The 17,951-nt window shown below is 30.5% G+C and overlaps 1 protein-coding gene across 1 annotated transcript; it reads right to left on the bottom strand.

The window, feature by feature from the left end:
- Positions 1 to 4,054: 4,054 nt before the first annotated feature.
- Positions 4,055 to 17,951, bottom strand: LOC145333914 (uncharacterized). The gene is made up of 24 exons (XM_080179175.1): positions 16,992 to 17,951; positions 14,930 to 15,726; positions 13,736 to 13,821; positions 13,281 to 13,348; positions 13,109 to 13,197; positions 12,623 to 12,694; positions 11,964 to 12,029; positions 11,765 to 11,824; positions 9,987 to 10,043; positions 9,808 to 9,879; positions 9,610 to 9,669; positions 9,445 to 9,510; positions 9,160 to 9,222; positions 8,991 to 9,050; positions 8,818 to 8,880; positions 8,529 to 8,591; positions 8,320 to 8,385; positions 7,971 to 8,033; positions 7,798 to 7,863; positions 7,470 to 7,535; positions 7,306 to 7,371; positions 6,974 to 7,039; positions 6,350 to 6,417; positions 4,055 to 5,537 (listed from the first exon to the last, which is right to left on the bottom strand). The coding sequence occupies exons 1-23, from the start codon at positions 17,422 to 17,424 to the stop codon at positions 6,394 to 6,396; spliced, it is 2,592 nt and encodes an 863-aa protein (XP_080035301.1). The 5' UTR covers positions 17,425 to 17,951; the 3' UTR covers positions 4,055 to 5,537; positions 6,350 to 6,393.

Genomic DNA, 17,951 nt, shown 5'->3' with positions numbered 1-17,951 from the left:
CTAGCAAGTTTACCCTGGCGTCAATGGCTCTCTATTAGAAGGGGTAGAAAAAGCCTATAGACAGCCAAAAACCATCCCAAGACTTAAATATTAAAATGAGTTAGTCTGAAAACTCCCGGAACCTAAATGTAACTTCCATAACATGAAAAACTCAATCTGTATCTTAATCTACAGACAAAAAAAACCTACTGCGCCCCTAGCATCTATGGTCTCTGCTTTCTAAGGAGTAAAAATGGGGGCAGAAAAAGGCATTAAACCATCCTAAGACTTATATGCAAAATTAAAATAGACTAAACCCATCCTAGGACCTTATAAAGCTCCTATGAAAAAATAAGATACCTCAATATTTCAGTAGATATTGATTTTTTTTCTAGATTCTAAATAGAAATAAACTTCACAGGACCAATAAAAAGCCATATCGGTTTAGCGGTTAGCAAGACAGACAGACACACACACACACACACACACACACATAGTTCTTGTTACTTTTATATAAGGATATAAAATGTTTTTGATTAAAAAATAATATTGTTACTTTAAAACACATTCATGGTGATTTTGTCAGTTCTTTGAGTTTTGATAATCAACAAATCTACCCTATAGCTCACTTGTTTGTCTATCTATGATTTTTTGTTGTTGGCTTCATATGAATGTTGTCATCCTTGTTTTGATGAAATCGATTATACAAATTAAGATATGGAGTTGATTTGCTACAAAAAATTGAAAATATAAATAAAAATTAAGAATTTTAGCTTGTTTGATAAGACGTATACTACTTCCTTTATTTTAAGTAATTTATACAAAATTTTAATATTGAAATTTACAAAAATTTCTACATTTTAAGTTTAGTAGCAAAGGAACTCCATAACTACTTTTTGTTTGTCAATCTGTCCCTTTCACTCAAAGTGCCATCTTAATCACTGATACCTTATTTACACTATATTAAAGACTAGCGGCTTGGCCCCTAGTCTCTGGAAGCTTTGCCCCAAGAGGTAATTTTTAAAAAATTAAGTATTTCTGGTGCTGCCATTTTTGTGAAGTAACTGCCTCAAAACATTTTTTTAGGGGGGAGGTGTCCCACCTCTCAAGAAAATAGCTTAAAACCACCACAGGACCAGTAGGTATATTCCCTGAAGAGTAGAGCCCAATCGGTTCTGTGGTTACTGAGATCTTAAGCTTCAGACGGACAGACAGACATCGTTCTACTTTGTATCATAGATAAGGGGGGAAGGCAAGGGGTATCGCAGGTATAGGCTCCGCAGGATTAGGACCCCAACAGGAGTTGAGCATAGGAAGAAAAACAACCTTTTTTGTGTGTCTACAGCATTAAAAAGGATGACACCATACATAAAAGCGAAGCTCTAAAATGGAAGGACAAACGAACATTAACACTTGTAGAGTGTCAGAACTGAATAAAATGAATATTAATGCAAATGTCTATACAAAATTGTAAGTAAACTTGTTGCAAAACTGATTAAATACATGTTACTGTTTAAGGACATACTGACGTTTTTTAGGATTTGATGATAGAGATGCATCGCGTATAATACTATACTATGGAAACGATTATAGAGTTGCTGCGCTCTCTAAGTCGTATCTAATTGTTACAGAAATCAGCATGCATAGTTTAATATCTATAGGACAATAAGGGCTAACTGTAACGGACGTACGGACGGACGAACGGACCGACCCTACTTATAGCAAAGCTTCGCTTTTAAAAACAAAAGAAGACATAAGAAATAAGAAAGAAAGAGAAAGATGAAAGAAAAAGGGGAAGAATAAAAAAAAATAATAAAGCCATCTACCATAGCTAAACTCAGCAAAAAAAACCTTATCACTTTATATTTAGACTTGTTTCCGTGCCCCTAAACTCTAGGGCTATTTGAAGAATTTTAAAAATCTGAATTTTTGCGCATTTTCTCATTTTTTCATGATTTTTCAGTTTAAAATTTTATCCCTAGTTTCCATCAACTTCCTGGGCCAGCAAAACTTACTTATTATGTGTTACCGTTTCTAATATCTTGCAGGAATAGTTATTTCTCGCATCGTATTATAAACAGCTTTCCGCGGATATAGAATGTACAATTATAAGATTAAAACCAATTTTTTTAGCCTCGAGGTGCCGAAGGCACAGGCTAAAAAAAATATAAATATATTTATATTATAAGAATTAGGGCTCGGCAGCCGCGACTAAGCCTCAAATTTAAACCCGTTTGGATGCTTTGAATATTTTTTAGGGATTATTTATACTTTGTGCTCATTTTTAAAGTTGTTTAATGCAGCTGAAACCCTGATAAGAATCAAATTCTATAGCCGTTATCAATGCAAACTCATATTTTGATTACGTCTTGCCCTTGACAGTGACATATTTTGACGGGCTCGGCAGCTGTGCGACTGCCGCAACTAAGCCTAAAATTTGAACCCGTTTGGATGAAAATTTTTTTTAAAAAAAGGGATTGCCATGTTTGAATCCGATTTTGACTTCAAGCTGATGTTTAAAACTGTGAAAGTTTTTTTACCTAGGGCTTATAAGCGGCTTAATCGCGGCCGTCGAGCCCTGATAAGAATCAAATTCTATAGCTAATATTTTTAAAACGAATTATTCATTATCAATGCAATAATTTTGATGACGTTTTGCCCTTGACAGTGACTTATTTTGCAGGGCTCGGCAGCTGTGCGACTGCTGCAACTAGGCCTAAAATTAAAACCAGTTTGGATGCTTTAAAATATTTTTGAAAAGAAGGATTAATTGGGCCTGGTTATGACTTTCAGCTGAAGCGCGGCTGCCGAGCCCTGCTATTATGCAGTTCTTCATAGCTTAAATCAAGACGCTGCTGATTAAGTCAAAGTAGGAGGAATGCAGCTGCTATTCAATTGTCAGGTGCTGCTGTGTTTCAGCAAATTGATTCCACTTGAAATTGCTGAAAATTTAGATATTTTAGTAGCATAACACTTATTTTGTGCTGTAACTAAAAGGAAATGGGTTGTAGGGAAATTTTCACTTAGAATTGTGTTTCAGAATCATAGTCCCTATAAAAACATACAAACACAACATTTTATAGTAGCTTTAATTTTGGTAATAATTCATTAATATAAAAACTATTTTATTACCCAAACACAATCAAAATATAAAATACATTATTATAAAGTTAAACAAGAATTACAACATCCATAAAAGCAAAGCTCTGAAACGTTAGGACAAACTAACATCAACTCTTGTAGAGTGTCAGTACTTAATCAGCAGAACATTTATTTCTAAGTCTAAACGAAATTCTACATAAATTTGTTGCAAAATCGCGTGAATATAGGATGCAGTAAAAGGACATACTTTTATTTTTAAGATTTGATTATAGAAATGCCTCGCCTGAAATATTTTACTTTTTGTCCTGACCCCTAAAGATCGTTATTTCAAAAATTAGTCGTATAGGATAATTATATCAAATAATGTCCAAAAACGTAAAATTTTAGCATATTTTAAATGGATGTTCGGACTTTTTGATAACGATAGAACTGCTACGCTTTCTTAATCGTAAGTAATTGTTATAGGAATATCAAAATTTGAAATCAATAGGACAGTTCTAGGACATTATCAATTAACAAAAAGAGTTATTTAAAGGACATACAGACCGACCCTAATTTTAGAAAAGCTTCGCTTTTAAACATTACAATCATTATGATATGACAAATATGCCAAGCATTATAAAATTACAACATAAACAAGATCGAAAACGGCCATAACACAGTTTGGAGGTTGAAACCATTCTTATAAAGGCAGAAATTCAATCTATGATTACGGTTTAATAAAAAAAGAGATGAAACTGGAATGGTGGTTTATTCTTTTAACATCGACATAATAAGAATTTTCCATATAATTCATAGATTATGTTAGTCATAAAAAAGCATAAAATATAATGTAAAATTTAACAAATTGTATGTAAAATTTAAAAAATAACTAGTTTATATATACCATTATTATTATGTTGATTTAAATAAGTAATAATATGTAAACATAATGTACCATTACAGTTTCGTCTCTATTTAAAGTGGAATTGTAGCTTACAAATATATATCATACCATGATCATACCAATAGAGGGGAAAATTAAATCATAAAAATGGTTTAAATATAAAAAAAATATATCAACCTCCTGTAAAACGCCCAGAAGAAACTGAATGACACAATTACATATATAATGAAATTTATGCTTTAATTCATATACTTCCAAATCTTATTAATTCACAACCAAAGGCCATATCCCTTCATCCCTGCCAAGTCCTTATAATAAAGTAACATGATGTCTGTCTATATTGGGGGAGGGTACCACAACCCTTTTAAGAGAAATAGCCCTAGAAAAAATTACACCCACATCTTAAAAAGAATGTCCTCCAGGAAAATATTTTAACTTTTTCTTTTTACATCTAAAATTTAAAAAATGGGTTAGAGAATTAAACTCCCCCCTCTTCAAGTACCTCTAAAGGCCTCTAGGGGCGTAACCGCTAGTATGGATATAAAGCACGTCAAACTAAGTTTTGAATAGTTATTTATCACATTGTGTATCATAGAAAGCTTTTTCGCGAATGTTAAAAGAAAATTTAAGAATAAGACTAGTTTTGTTAATTTTGTGATTTTCAAATTTTAATTGAGATGTATATAACAGTATGGCTTCGAATCAGCTGGATCAGAACCGGTTCTGAGCCATACTGATAAAATCACGTTAGCCCAGGCCTTAAGCCCCTCGGGGCTCACAAAACTGGTTTAAATCATAAATGTTGCTGTCTATAATACGATGCGATAAATAACTATAACAGAATTTTTCTAAAATGTCAGAGTAATTTGAATTGCTACGGTCATATATTTTGTAAATAGACTTTTAGGTGCGTAACATCTCTATATTAATATTAAGTATAAGCTTCTCCAACTGCATTACTCACTGAGAGTTGAATAAGATTTTCTCTATAAGAGAAATATTGTATACCGCTGTTAGAGTGAAAGCTCGGAAGCTGCGTGTCAGCTGCCTTTAAAGGGCGAATATAGGTTCGATATGATATAAGCTATATGTTATTAACGTGCCATTATATAATTTTAGAATATCTCTGCCAAATTTAAAAATTCAAAAAATCCTTAAGCCTCCGGGAAACCAACCTTATAAAATATTAAAAATCAGCTGGAAGTCTAAACCTGACCCAAACATGGCAATCCCTATTTTCAAAAAAAATTGTCTTAATTTGAGGCTTAGTCGCGGCTGACGCATAGCTGCCGAGCCCTGACAGTTAGTGACAACAATATAAATTAAATAAAAAAACTCTTTCTCTTTATAATTCTAAAAAACGTTATTAATTCTATGCAAATCATATAATATATATGTACATTTATGCATCTATGACCGTTTTCAGTCTTGTTTTGAAGCTAAATTGATAAGAAAATGCATGCAAAAAATACGATTAAGAATGTCAAGGTTATGTTCCTTGATAATTTCTTCTTTTTTTTCGTGGCCACAAAAATGAAAAATCTTCTTTTTCTTAAACTTAACATTAAACCTGAAATATATTACATAACTTTAGAGACGTTTAATAGTTATTAATCACATCGTATTATTGACAGCTTTCCGCGGAGAGTAAAATGAAAAAAATAAAACCAGTTTAGTTAGCCCAAGCCGCAGATGGCCCGAATGATTTTTATTTCAAGATATTCGTAGAAAACTGACTGTCTGTAATACGATGCGATGTATAACTATTTTGTAAAGGCTTTTGAACATTTGGGGTCTTTCTGCCTGGCCATATGTTCGTACGTCTGAAACGGATAGGTCTCATGGTTTATTTAGCCACTTTAGTGTCATCCTTTCGATATCATAAATATCATGGCGATCCATGTAGCATTTAGGTATGATTTAGAAAATTTAGTTTTTATACATTTACAAGGGATAGTTGTTCAAAATTTGTACATGCATCCATGAAATCAGATCCTGTTAAGTGCAGATATTATAAATCATTTATCACAGACAGGAAGACGGACAGCAGCCGTCCAATTAATTTGTTAGGTTATTGCATACTAGCGGCTATGTCCCTACAGGAATGTAAGTGTTTCAATAAATTCTATGTTAAGATCGGCTGTGTACCAAGAATGTCTAAACGACCGCTAGTTTCGTAGAATATGATTTTATATACATTTTTTTGGGAAGGTGTTTGTACCCTCACACAAATTAGTTATAAACCAGCCCAGAACCTAAATGATAATATACACTATAAAGGAGAACCATATCGGTTCAGCGATTAGCGAGATCATTCTGTACAAACAAACAGACAGACAGAAGAGATCCTGTTACTTTTATGTAAAGATTATTTTTACCTACCTTTAACAAGGCCACATCATTGTACTAGGCAGATACATGCATATTTATTCATCCCTATCACTCTTATCCTGTAATAGAAAAATAATTAATTTAAAGATTTTTTGAAATGTCCATAAAAGCAAAACTTCTTTAACCAGACAAAAGTACAAACAAACACAACTTTCTAAACATAGAATAAAGAAATAAAGGTCTGTTTTAGAATGTATTATCTTAGAAGTCAACTTATGGTCATGGCATAGGAACTAATACAGAGTAGCTGAAATTTCATTACTGTTTCTAATTGTTACAGAAATACTCAAGCATAGTTTAAAATTATATACGACAATTACCACATTTTTTAATTATTAAGATTTACATTTACTCATATTTAGAGGAGATTTCACAATATTAACCACCCCCCTCCCCCCCCCATTATCTTTTAAATAAATTGAAACTAATAGTGAGGTAATTTTTAGCTTGTTTGTTTATTACTTAAGGTCAGCAAAGGTTTAATTAGGTTCCCCCAAGGGGTAAGGCATGGAAAAAATCTCATCCTCTATTATTTTAGATCTATTTTTTTTGGGGGGGTGAGGGTTCAATGCTCTACAATCCATTTAAATGAAAGCAAAGGAAATGTATATAAACCTGATATGTGTTGGTCAAGAGAGGATCATTATTTTCATCCATATCTCCATCACTCACACTGGCATTCTAATAATAATATAAAAAGATCAGAGGTGAATTCTTTTAAAAAATTTGCCTCACTAAAATCAGTTTGCCCTCCTAAAATCAGTAAGACAAACTAAAAATTTAGAGGGGAAAATTTTAGTGGGGCAAACTGATTTTAATGAGGCAAAAGTTTTTTTTAAGAATTCTCCTTAGATTTACTTTAAAATATTGTTAAAATCTAAAGCCTCTTATTTATAGTAAAGATCAAATATCAGTGAAAAAGCAAAGTTTATGAAATAGACTAAAACCTGATTAGGATTGGTTAAGAGAGGACCATTATTTTCATTCATATCTCCAACTCTCACACTGGAATTCTGATAATAAAATATTAAATTAAAATAAGATCTTATATGGTTGACAGTATATATATTTAATAAATTATCTTTTAAAAGTCTGATTTATAGACTAAAACCTGATTAGGATTGGTCAAGAGAGGACCATTATTCTCATCCATATCTCCAACTCTCACACTGGCATTCTGATAATAAGATGTTAAATCAAAATAAGATACTTATATGGTTGGCAGTATATATATTTAATAAATTATATTTTAAAGTCTGATTAATAGACTAAAACCTGATTAGGATTGGTCAAGAGAGGACCATTATTCTCATCCATATCTCCAACTCTCACACTGGCATTCTGCTAATAAGATGTTAAATCAAAAAAAGATACTTATATTGTTGGCAGTATATATATTTAATAAATTATCTTTTACCGTCTGATTACTAGACTAAAACCTGATTAGGATTGGTCAAGAGAGGATCATTATCTTTATCCATATCTCCATCTCTCACACTGGCATCCTGATAATAGTAAAATATTATTAAATTATAATAAGATACTTATATGGTTGACAGTATATATTTAATAAATTATCTTTTAAAGTCTGATTTATGAAATAGACTAAAACCTGATTAGTGTTGGTCAAGAGAGAATCATTTTCATCCATATCTCCAAGTTTCAAACTGGAATTCTGATAATAATAAAAGATATTAAATCAAAATAAGATACTTATATGGTTGACAGTATTTAGATAAAAAATGAAATTTTAAAGTCTACCTTAAAACATAGTAACATTTTAATGTATTATATATATATTAGTTATAGTCTATGTAAAAGCAAAATTAATGAAATAGACTAAAACCTGATTAGTGTTGGTTAAAGATTTAATTCAAGATATTGTTAAAATTTAATGTATCATATCTATGGTAAAGATCAATGATCAGTGAAAAGGGAAAAGAAATGAAATAGACTAAAACCTGATTGGTGTTGGTCAAGAGAGGATCATTATTTTCATTCATATCTCCATCTCTCACACTGGCATTCTAATAATAATATAAAAAGATCAGATTTACTTTAAGATATTGTTAAAATCTAATCTATATCTAAAAAAGATATTGTTAAAATCTTATCTATAGTAAAGATCAAATATCAGTGAAAAAGCAAAATTAATGAAATGGACTAAAACCTGATTAGGATTGGTGGAAAGAGGTTCATTTTCATCCATATCTCCAACTTTCACACTGGCATTCTGATAATAAGATAAAGATATTAAATAAAAATAAGATACTTAAATGGTTGTCAGTATTCAGATGATAAATAAAATTTTTAAGTTTAAACCCTCACACTATTATTCTAATAAAAAATAATAAAATAATATCAAATTTACCATAAAATATTGTAAAAATTGTATTTAACTTATCTATGGTAAAGATCAAATATCAGTGAAAAGCAAAATTTACGAAATAGACTAAAACCTGATTAGAGTTGGTCAAGAGAGGATCATTCTCATCCATATCTCCAACTCTCACACTGGAATTCTGATAATAATAGAATTAAATATTGAATTGAAATAAGATACTTAAATGGTTGGCAGTAAATATTTAATAGATTATCTTTTTAAAGTCTCATTTATGAAATAGACTAAAACCTGATTGGCGTTGGTCAAGAGAGGATCATTATTTTCATTCATATCTCCATCACTCATATTCTGATAATAATATAAAAGATATTAAATTTTAATAAGATACTTAAATGGTTGACAGTATAAATAAGATAATAAATTAATTTTTCAAAGTCTAATTGATGAAATCTAAAACCTCATTAGTGTTAGTCATAAGAGGATCATTTTCATCCATATCTCCAACTATCACACTGGCATCCTTATAATGATAAAAAATGGTGAATGAAAATAAGATACTTATATGGTTGGCAGTATGCAGATGATAAAAAAAAATTTTAAGTTTAAGCCCTCACACTAGTATTCTAATAATAATAAAAGAATATCAAATTTACCTTAAAATATGGTAAAGGTTTTATGTAACTTATCCAGGGTAAAGATCAAATATCAGTGAAAAAGCAAAATTAATGAAATAGACTAAAACCTTATTAGTGTTGGTCAAGAGAGGACCATTATTCTCATCCATATCACCATCTATCACACTGGAATTCTGATAAATAATAAAAAAATGAAAATAAAATAAGATACCTAAATAGCTGAAAGTATATATTTACTAAATGAAAAAATAATTAATGAAATAGACTAAAACCTGATTAGTGTTGGTCAAGAGAGGATCATTATTTTCATCCATATCTCCAACTTTTTTATTCTAATAATAATAAAAATATATTTAATAATAATAGATAAATATAGATGAATAGTTGACAGAATAAAAAAAATACAAATAACTCTCATTGGTTTGAATACTCAAGAAATATGAAATATTGCTTAAGAATTTTACCCATACCTGTACATTTTGAACATTGAAATTGCTGGCACATGCACTTGTGTCTTCATGAATTTCAACTGTGATATTTACCTAAAGTGTATGAAATTCCAAAACTCAATTTGGAATAAATCTAAGTTATATGAATTACTGATGTAGATTAGTTTAAAAAAAGAAAAGTTCATGAAATAGACCAAAACCTTGTTTGTCAAGAGAAGTTCATTTTCATCTATATCTCCATTTCTGACACTTGCAGTCTATTATAGTAAGTATTAAATAATAGAAAGCAACATAAACAGTCAAGATATTTCTCTTTTTGGAATTCAAGTATTTTGGAACAGACTATATATAAATACTAAAGGCAATTTAATTATCAACCCTACACAGTGGGATCTTTTGCCAAAAAACGGGACATTAAGGGTAGACAAAAGTAAACATCAATAAAAAAGCTTGTATTTGACGAAATGATGTAATTTCTTTTGCTTTAACTCAAAAATAACATAAATTTTGCTCCTGTTAACTTCTAATGTGCATTTGGTAAGTACGTCTGGCGGTTTTGGAGGAGCGAAGCTACCCTATTTTTAAAAAATCTATAAACCTTCATAACTTTAGTTAGGATAGGAATATTTTAACAAAATAAACGTCTATGTAAATATTTCTTCAATGCAAACAATGTTTGTGAACATGAATATAGCGTCAGGTGCACCCAGTTCGAGTCCCGGCATTTTTAGGTAGGTCCAGTATAAGTAAAATAGGACACTAATAAGGCATGTTTTCTAATGTTTTTTTTTACAGATATAAACAACAATAACATAATTTTCAAAACTCTTTTGATTTTGTGTTAATACCTTTATTCTAAGTCTAGCTATCTTCATTTAAAGTTTGTATAAGAATATAAACATAATTGCTTCTATTATATTCTCTCTCAAACGTATATTTCTCTCTCTCTCTCTCAGACGCATATATAATGTTTTTGAAATATTATAATTAATCCCCGAATTTGAATTTTTGCTGAACCAAAACCAGTTAGAAATACAATTTTTTTCAGAACACATGAAATTTAGCAAATTTAATTGCTAAAATAAAAGTATTTTTATGTCATCTTTTTTTAAGGACTTCTTGTTCCCTTAAATGTCCATTAAAACCACGAGAACGGCAAAAATCGTTAAAAATCACACCTACGGCGGCAAATAACGGCGAAACGGTTGGCCGGAGGCAAATGATGCATAAGTAAAGAAAGTTCCGCCTCAAAAAGTTAGAAAACATTGCAGAGATGACTTTGGGCTCTAAAATGACTCCTTCCACCTCTAACGAGGGAAAATTTCAAATTAACAAGAACGAAATTGTTCAAACCATGCAATGTAAAATGCTCAATTACTCAAAAACGGCCGGGAGGCCCCAGGTTATGAAAACTGTTTTAAACACAATACATGTTGCATATTAATATTATTATTGTAAAACCCGGGGCATCACGGCTGTTTTTGGGTAAAATGGAGAAAACTGATTTTTTGGGGTTAAAAATCTTAATATTTTTGGTGAAATTTTCTCACAAAATGTCAATTTACACCACCAAAAAAATATTTTTTAAAAATTTTTCTTTAATTAGACATTGGTACAGGTATCTGAAAAGTACCTCAATCAAAAATTATTTTCATAAGATGAACATAAATGTATTTTTTGTTGCTTTGAAAAAATTGTGTAAAAAAATCTGGAAAATCATCAAAACTGAAAAGAAATTTTTCACTACCTTTTTTAAAAATGGCATAAATCCGCCAAAAATGAATATTTTTAAAAAATTTCTTTTCTAGCTGTCTACTTACAGCCATTATTAATTCCTAGGATAGATAAAAGTCAATTTTAAATTTTTTGGATGTCCCACTGGATCCCACTGTGCCCTAGTATATCATTATAACCCTACCTAAGATTAACTACTACTGTCAATATAAATTAAATGTAATTATATAAAATAGTTTAAAACCTGTTTATTGTTTGACAATAGAGACTCATTTCCATCCATTTCTCCATCTTCATTCTCATACTGATACAAATATCAAATAATAGTGAGGAAAAAAACTGTTGAAGTAAAATAATGTTATGGATTTATTTACAGTTAATCAAATTTTCAATTTTAAAATTACCAAACTGTAACGTAAGTTGTTATAGAAATATGATTCTACCTGTTCAACATTTAACTTCATGTTAAGAGCATTACTTTCTTTGTGAATATCAACTGCCACAGCATCCTATTATATTATTAAGAAAATATCAAGATAGTAGACAAGCTGAGTTTATGTTTATCAGCTCTGAATAGATCACATATATCTAAGAAAGGCAATCATTGCAATAAAAGATTTCTAGTGTAGAGCTATCTTTAAGGAAATCTCATAGAAATTGCAGCTCTAAACCCTAAAAAAACAATTACCTACAATCTGTTTAAGGAGACAGAGAAAGTGAGTCTTAGTGAAGATTTAGCATTTAAAATGTAATTAACCTGATTGCTGTTCATTAAGAAAGGTTCATTGGTGCTACCAGTAGTATAAAGATTTTATATTTTTTTTTATTCATTAATATTTAAAAAAAACTTAATAAGGAAAAGAGTTTCTAGGCATGATTTGTTGAAAATTATAAGTTATTTTATTCGTAGATATTACTCCCCAAGCCACTGAGAGAAATCAGACATGAATAATAAATTCATGTCAAGAGCAATTGGTTTAAAGCCAAATTTTAATTTAATAAAAAGCACACTGTATATGCTTCTATTAGAAATGACATTGAAAATTCAAAATGAATTATTTGATACTTTAAAAAAACTTCTGTTGCTAGACTGTTATTTAACCTGCTCAACTAAAGGTGTCTCTTGGTTTTTCATCTTCACTTCTGTTAGTAAAATATCATGATCTGACATAACCTGATATGAAATTCAATTTTAATTGCTATGGTATTAAATTAGACATAGAATAAGAATTAAAGAGTTTATTAAGATAATGCTGCTTCAAAAAAAGACAATATTAACTTTTTTTCTGTTTTTATGTTTCTTATAAAGTTTGCTATCCTAATAAATAGGTATAACAGTTTTTGTCTTTCTATCTTAAGCTTAAAATTTTATTAACTTAATCAATTGAAATTCAGTTTTCAGTGAATTTACATACTGTTCTGTGCCAAAAATAAGGCCAAGCTGTATAAAGTAAGAATAGTTTCTGTTGCTGATCTTAAAAACAATTTGTTTCAAGACAGGGAAAATTACATAAACCATAAAGTACTTTACCTAATCATTTTAAATACTTACAAACAAGTTCAATTATTATTAAAATATTTGAATTACCCCAGAGATGATGACATTTTTATCTTTCATATTCCAAAACTCAGTCTCATCCATTTCTTCACAATGTTTATCAAAAGGATTCTCAAGTCCTGAATGAAAAGTAATTTTGCCCAATCATAAACATGAAAAACGTTTACAAATATTTACAGTAAAACTTTTTTTGTTACTATACCTGTATAATCCTCTGTTGTACAATAACAAATGCATGATATTTTCTGTACATGATCTTTGAACAACCATCTTAAAAAAACTTAATTTAGTTTTATTAAGTTTTATCAGAGCATGAGGGTATAACATGTTTCACAAAAACTTTTTTGTCTTTAAATTTTAGTGTATCCCTAAGAGATGGAGGATATGCCCTTTCATCGAATTAAGAAATTAAAGGAGTGTTTATGATTTGATGTAAACCAGAGGTGAATTCTTAGAAATCTTTTTTGGCTCACTGCCTTACTAAAATCAATGAGAATCACAGTGGGGCAAAATTATCCCAACCTAACTTTTAGCGAGCATTACTGATTTTAGTGAGGTAGTAAGCCAAAAAGTTTTTTTAAGAAACCACCTCAGATTTATGCATACTTTTGCTTTCCTTACTTCTGTTAGGAGGTAGGAGGGAATCATCAATGTTACCTTGTATGAAAGGTATATTTTCCCTCTTCAAGTTTCTGTACTCCCAAGATTTGTCTCCAAACATGACAATACTTGTAGTACACGAACTAATAATTAAAGTTTTTGCAATATTCATTATTAATACCTCTGGGGATTTATTGCATGACCATTGTCATGCATGATAAAAAGTTTTTAATGTTTTTGTCTCAGAAGCAGGTACAATTTTAATCTATTTAATTATAAATTGGTTTGGGCCAGGATTCAAACCACCACTTCCACTATGGTGATTTGTCCTTTTAATGTAGAACAATAGCTTGCCATCTCTGGGCAAGTAAGGCATGAAAGATGTAAAGTGCCATCAATTTAGAAATTTCAGATTTTATGAAAATTAATCCTGAAGCCTGACTAGTGGCTTGAGGTTCCTGTTTATTGCAGGAGCAGGGGTGAACTAGCCTCTCTCACAGTTCACTCGAAGCGACAGTAAGAGAAAAAAAATTTCCCAGACATAAGGCCAACTGTTTCTAAAATGTCCCTATGAACATATAAATTTAGTGGAAAAACGAAAATCTTAAAATGAGGCCTTTTTGAGAAAATTAGATTTGAAAATTTTAAGTTCATTTTTCATCCCCTACGAGTTACCGCCAAATCATGGCAAGAAAAGCAAAGATTATTTATTTAAAATTTTGAATAAGTTTGCTTTTATAAAGTTCTTCATAAAACTATTCCTGAAGGGAGTTAATTAATGGCCATTTTTTTCAGTTGCTTTGCTAAGGTCACGGAAATTCAGCCTTAAATAAATCATATATAGAGAGGTTTTATGAAAGACTTCATAAAAGCAAAGTTGTTCAAAATTTTAAATAAATAATCTTTGCTTTTCTTGTCATGATTATGCGGTAACTCCTAGGGGGTGAAAATTGAACTTGAAATTTTCAAATCTAATTTTCTCAGAAAGGCCTAGTTTAAGATTTCAAGTCTTTTATACTAAATTTATATGTTCATTGGGACATTTTAGAAACAGTTGGCCTTATGTCTGGGAAATTTTTTTTCTCTTACTGTCGCTTTGAGTGAACTGTGCTCTGAGCTTAAAAATTTTAGTATTTTCAAAACCATCTGATGTCATGCGTCAAACCACAATCCCAATGACCCACCTTAGAGAACTTTTGTTGCAAACAAAACAATACCTTACTACTTTTAATTAAAGAATTAATTGATTACCTCTGTGAATATACTGAATATCCATAGACAGCTAACAACAACTACATTGATTCTCAAATAGGGTTCTGACATGTTGTTGTAAAGATGTGGATACATAAATGGCATAAGTGAAAGGCTAATGTTTTCAATAAATATCACCAACAGAAATAAACATCTACTGATTATATCATATTTTGGGCAATTGATTTGTGTTGAAGAGTTGTGGTGGATATTATTCTGTACAAATGTAGAAGATATACAGCTTATGAATACCATCAACAGGACTTTCAACTTTTTCAGATCTTTAGCTCTTAATTCAAACAATATTTTTATCAACAGGCAAAGGGTTGTGTGGATCACTAGAAATAAAGTGTATTTCAGCATTCCACTTTGTTCCATAAGCATCAGGGTCCACAGTGAAAGCAGCCTTGCAACAACTTGACACAGAGCACCAGGAAACAATACAAGAAATGACTTTATCTTTCTGCTAACATTCAAGCCTGGTTTTTTTAGTCTCAAGAGTGAACAACCAACAGCTATGGAGATGACAGCAAATACAATCTTTCCACACTTGACTGCAAAGTTCCCAGGATCAATGTAATTGAAAGAGAGAATATCTAAGAGCCCCATTAGTCCTTCATAAACCAGTTCATTCAACTTTTTAGATGGTGCACAGGCTAAGTATGGAATAAGTAACCATGTCATCAGTACAAGCTGTAGAACATTTTCTACTGATGTTTCTACAAACTTGACTCCAAGCCATAGGTTGTTTGACATACCTTTTCCTTTGCTGTACTTAATTGGGTTGTCAGATGTGCCTTTAAATTGGTGTATATGTTCCTAAATGTTTTACTTTTTATTAAATTTATTAAAGTTTTCAATCAGCATATATTAGGGTGGGTTGATTTGGACATTTTTTTTCTGAGACCAAATCAGGAATCAGCAAATGATTTTCATGAGTATAATTCACCTCTGGATGATTTAAAAACTGCTGATGACCAGACATACAATTGTATAGCTATTTGTGAATGAGTGTCAAAAATTTACTGAATCAGAACTATGGCTTCATGTTGCTCCCAGGAAAGGCATTGAGGAGTAGATCAGGAACTTTTTACTGTTCCAAAAAATCTCGTTCCTAGCCTGAGAAAATCTCAAAATCTCTACAAATTGGACAATTCTCAATAAACCTTTAAAAATCATGTTATTTAGTAATTTCTAAGGCTAGGAACGAGATATTTTGAAACAGACAAAAGTTCCTGATTCTACTCGCCAAGGCTCTTTCTGGGAGCACCATGAAGCCATAGTTTTGATTCAATAAATTTTTAACTATCATTTACAAATAGCTATACAATTGTAGGTCTGGTTGTTGGTAAAAGGTTGGTAATTAAAGGGTAAGGAAGCGAAATATGACTTTGCCCGACTTATAGTCGGAAATTCATTATCAAACTGGGGAAATGCACAAAAAAATTAGCCCTCTAGCACTAATAGGAACTGAGATAATAAGTTGAGTGAACTTGAATGTGGTCTTTGCTTATGTCTTGTGGTCGCATTCTAAATCTCAATTTTTTAAAATTCTTTTTCAGTCAGAAATTTTATTTAAGTTAGTTTAGTCTGTAGTTTTGTCCCTAGCATAAATTATGAGTATTGAAACATTTTTAAAGTGAGCACAAAGCAATTTTTGAAAATTTGATAAAGAATAACTATTTATAATTATGACTATTTTAATTAGGAATTTTAATAACCTAATCTGTGATAAGAGAAATGCCAAAATATTTAAAAGTTTGTTTAACAGATGATTTTATTCATGAATTTTGTGAATACTGTAGGTACCAACTTTAAAATTGAAGTTTTATAGCACTTTTTATAACAAATTTAGCAAAATTTTTATTATTATAAAGAACTAAGTAATTCTTTTTTTGGAAATTACGAAATTCTGCTGTTAAATACTTAACCTTTGTTACCTAGTATAGTATCTTTAAAGAGAAGGACATGTAATGACCCTCCATTTTCATGAATGTATTTGTTTGGCTATATTTTTTTTACAAAGTGTGGGGAATTATAGAAAATATACACCACTCAATACCTGTCAAGAATTCATGAGGCAATACAATCAAGAACGGCCATAATAATTTTGTAAAATTTCTGAACTCTTTGAAAAATATCATCTTTCTTTTGATTTCAGGAAGTTTGGGTTTGAGTTCATCATATTTCTTGTTTTCTTCAGCAGATGTAAGCATACTTTCCCTTTTCCTGTTGTCAATATCACGATACTTTACTATATCTTTGTTATATTTATCCACTATTTGATCTACCCAGGTTGGATTACTAATGATTACTCCAACAATGTAAGAACAAAGATTTGAAAGAAGTACCAATAACATTATATTTCCCGCCAAGGCATATTGTTTAGTCAAATTAATTGCATCATCAATTGTACAGGCTGTATTGTTTTGCAGGTTCATTTCATACCATGTTTCATTGACATTTTTTGATGTATAATCTACCATTAACTTCATATCAGATACCTTAGAAAACAAATTTTCAAAAAATATGTTAGAAGCAAAAAGTTTTATTCATCTGTTTGTTTATCTGTCAGTCTGGCTTAATTATTTAGGAGTATATATAAGTTTCCCCCTAAATTGAAGCTGAATTTTTACTTATAACAAAGAGCATCCAATTTACTTGGTCTGTCTTTCCATCAATAGTATTACGTTTATCCATGAGCCCCTTTTCTACAACTCATTTGATCTGTGTTAATCTCTAATGCTCTTTAGGACATCAAATTTCCATTGAAGAAATGTTACCTTAAACTAGTGATCATAGATAGAAGACTGTTTTTTTTCATAGATTTTGCTGAATATTGCAAATCTAGTCTATAATCCCTTGGTCTGTCAGTATGTCTGTGCTACGCTTTTCTGTAAATATTCACATTACCACAAAGTAGTCTCTAAAAACTTAAATCATAAGACTGTCTAATAAAAAATATTTTGAGAAAAGATGCTTGTTTTTACTTTTTTGATTATTTAGTGAGCAGTTTGTTTAA

Source organism: Acartia tonsa, chromosome 12, assembly GCF_053477335.1.
Source record: "Acartia tonsa isolate MP-2025a chromosome 12, ASM5347733v1, whole genome shotgun sequence".
NCBI lineage: Eukaryota > Metazoa > Arthropoda > Copepoda > Calanoida > Acartiidae > Acartia > Acartia tonsa.
This window is presented reverse-complemented; position numbering and strand designations above follow the sequence as displayed.

Excerpts from the sequence above, each read along its gene's own strand:
- LOC145333914 (XM_080179175.1), bottom strand. The coding sequence starts at position 17,424 with ATGAAGTTAATGGTAGATTATACATCAAAAAATGTCAATGAAACATGG. Across the intron at positions 12,695-13,108 it reads AAAATGTCATCATCTCTGGG|GTTATGTCAGATCATGATAT; the intron begins GTAATTCAAATA and ends ATTTCATATCAG. Across the intron at positions 8,881-8,990 it reads TCTTGACCAACGCCAATCAG|AATTCCAGTGTGAGAGTTGG; the intron begins GTTTTAGTCTAT and ends TATTATTATCAG.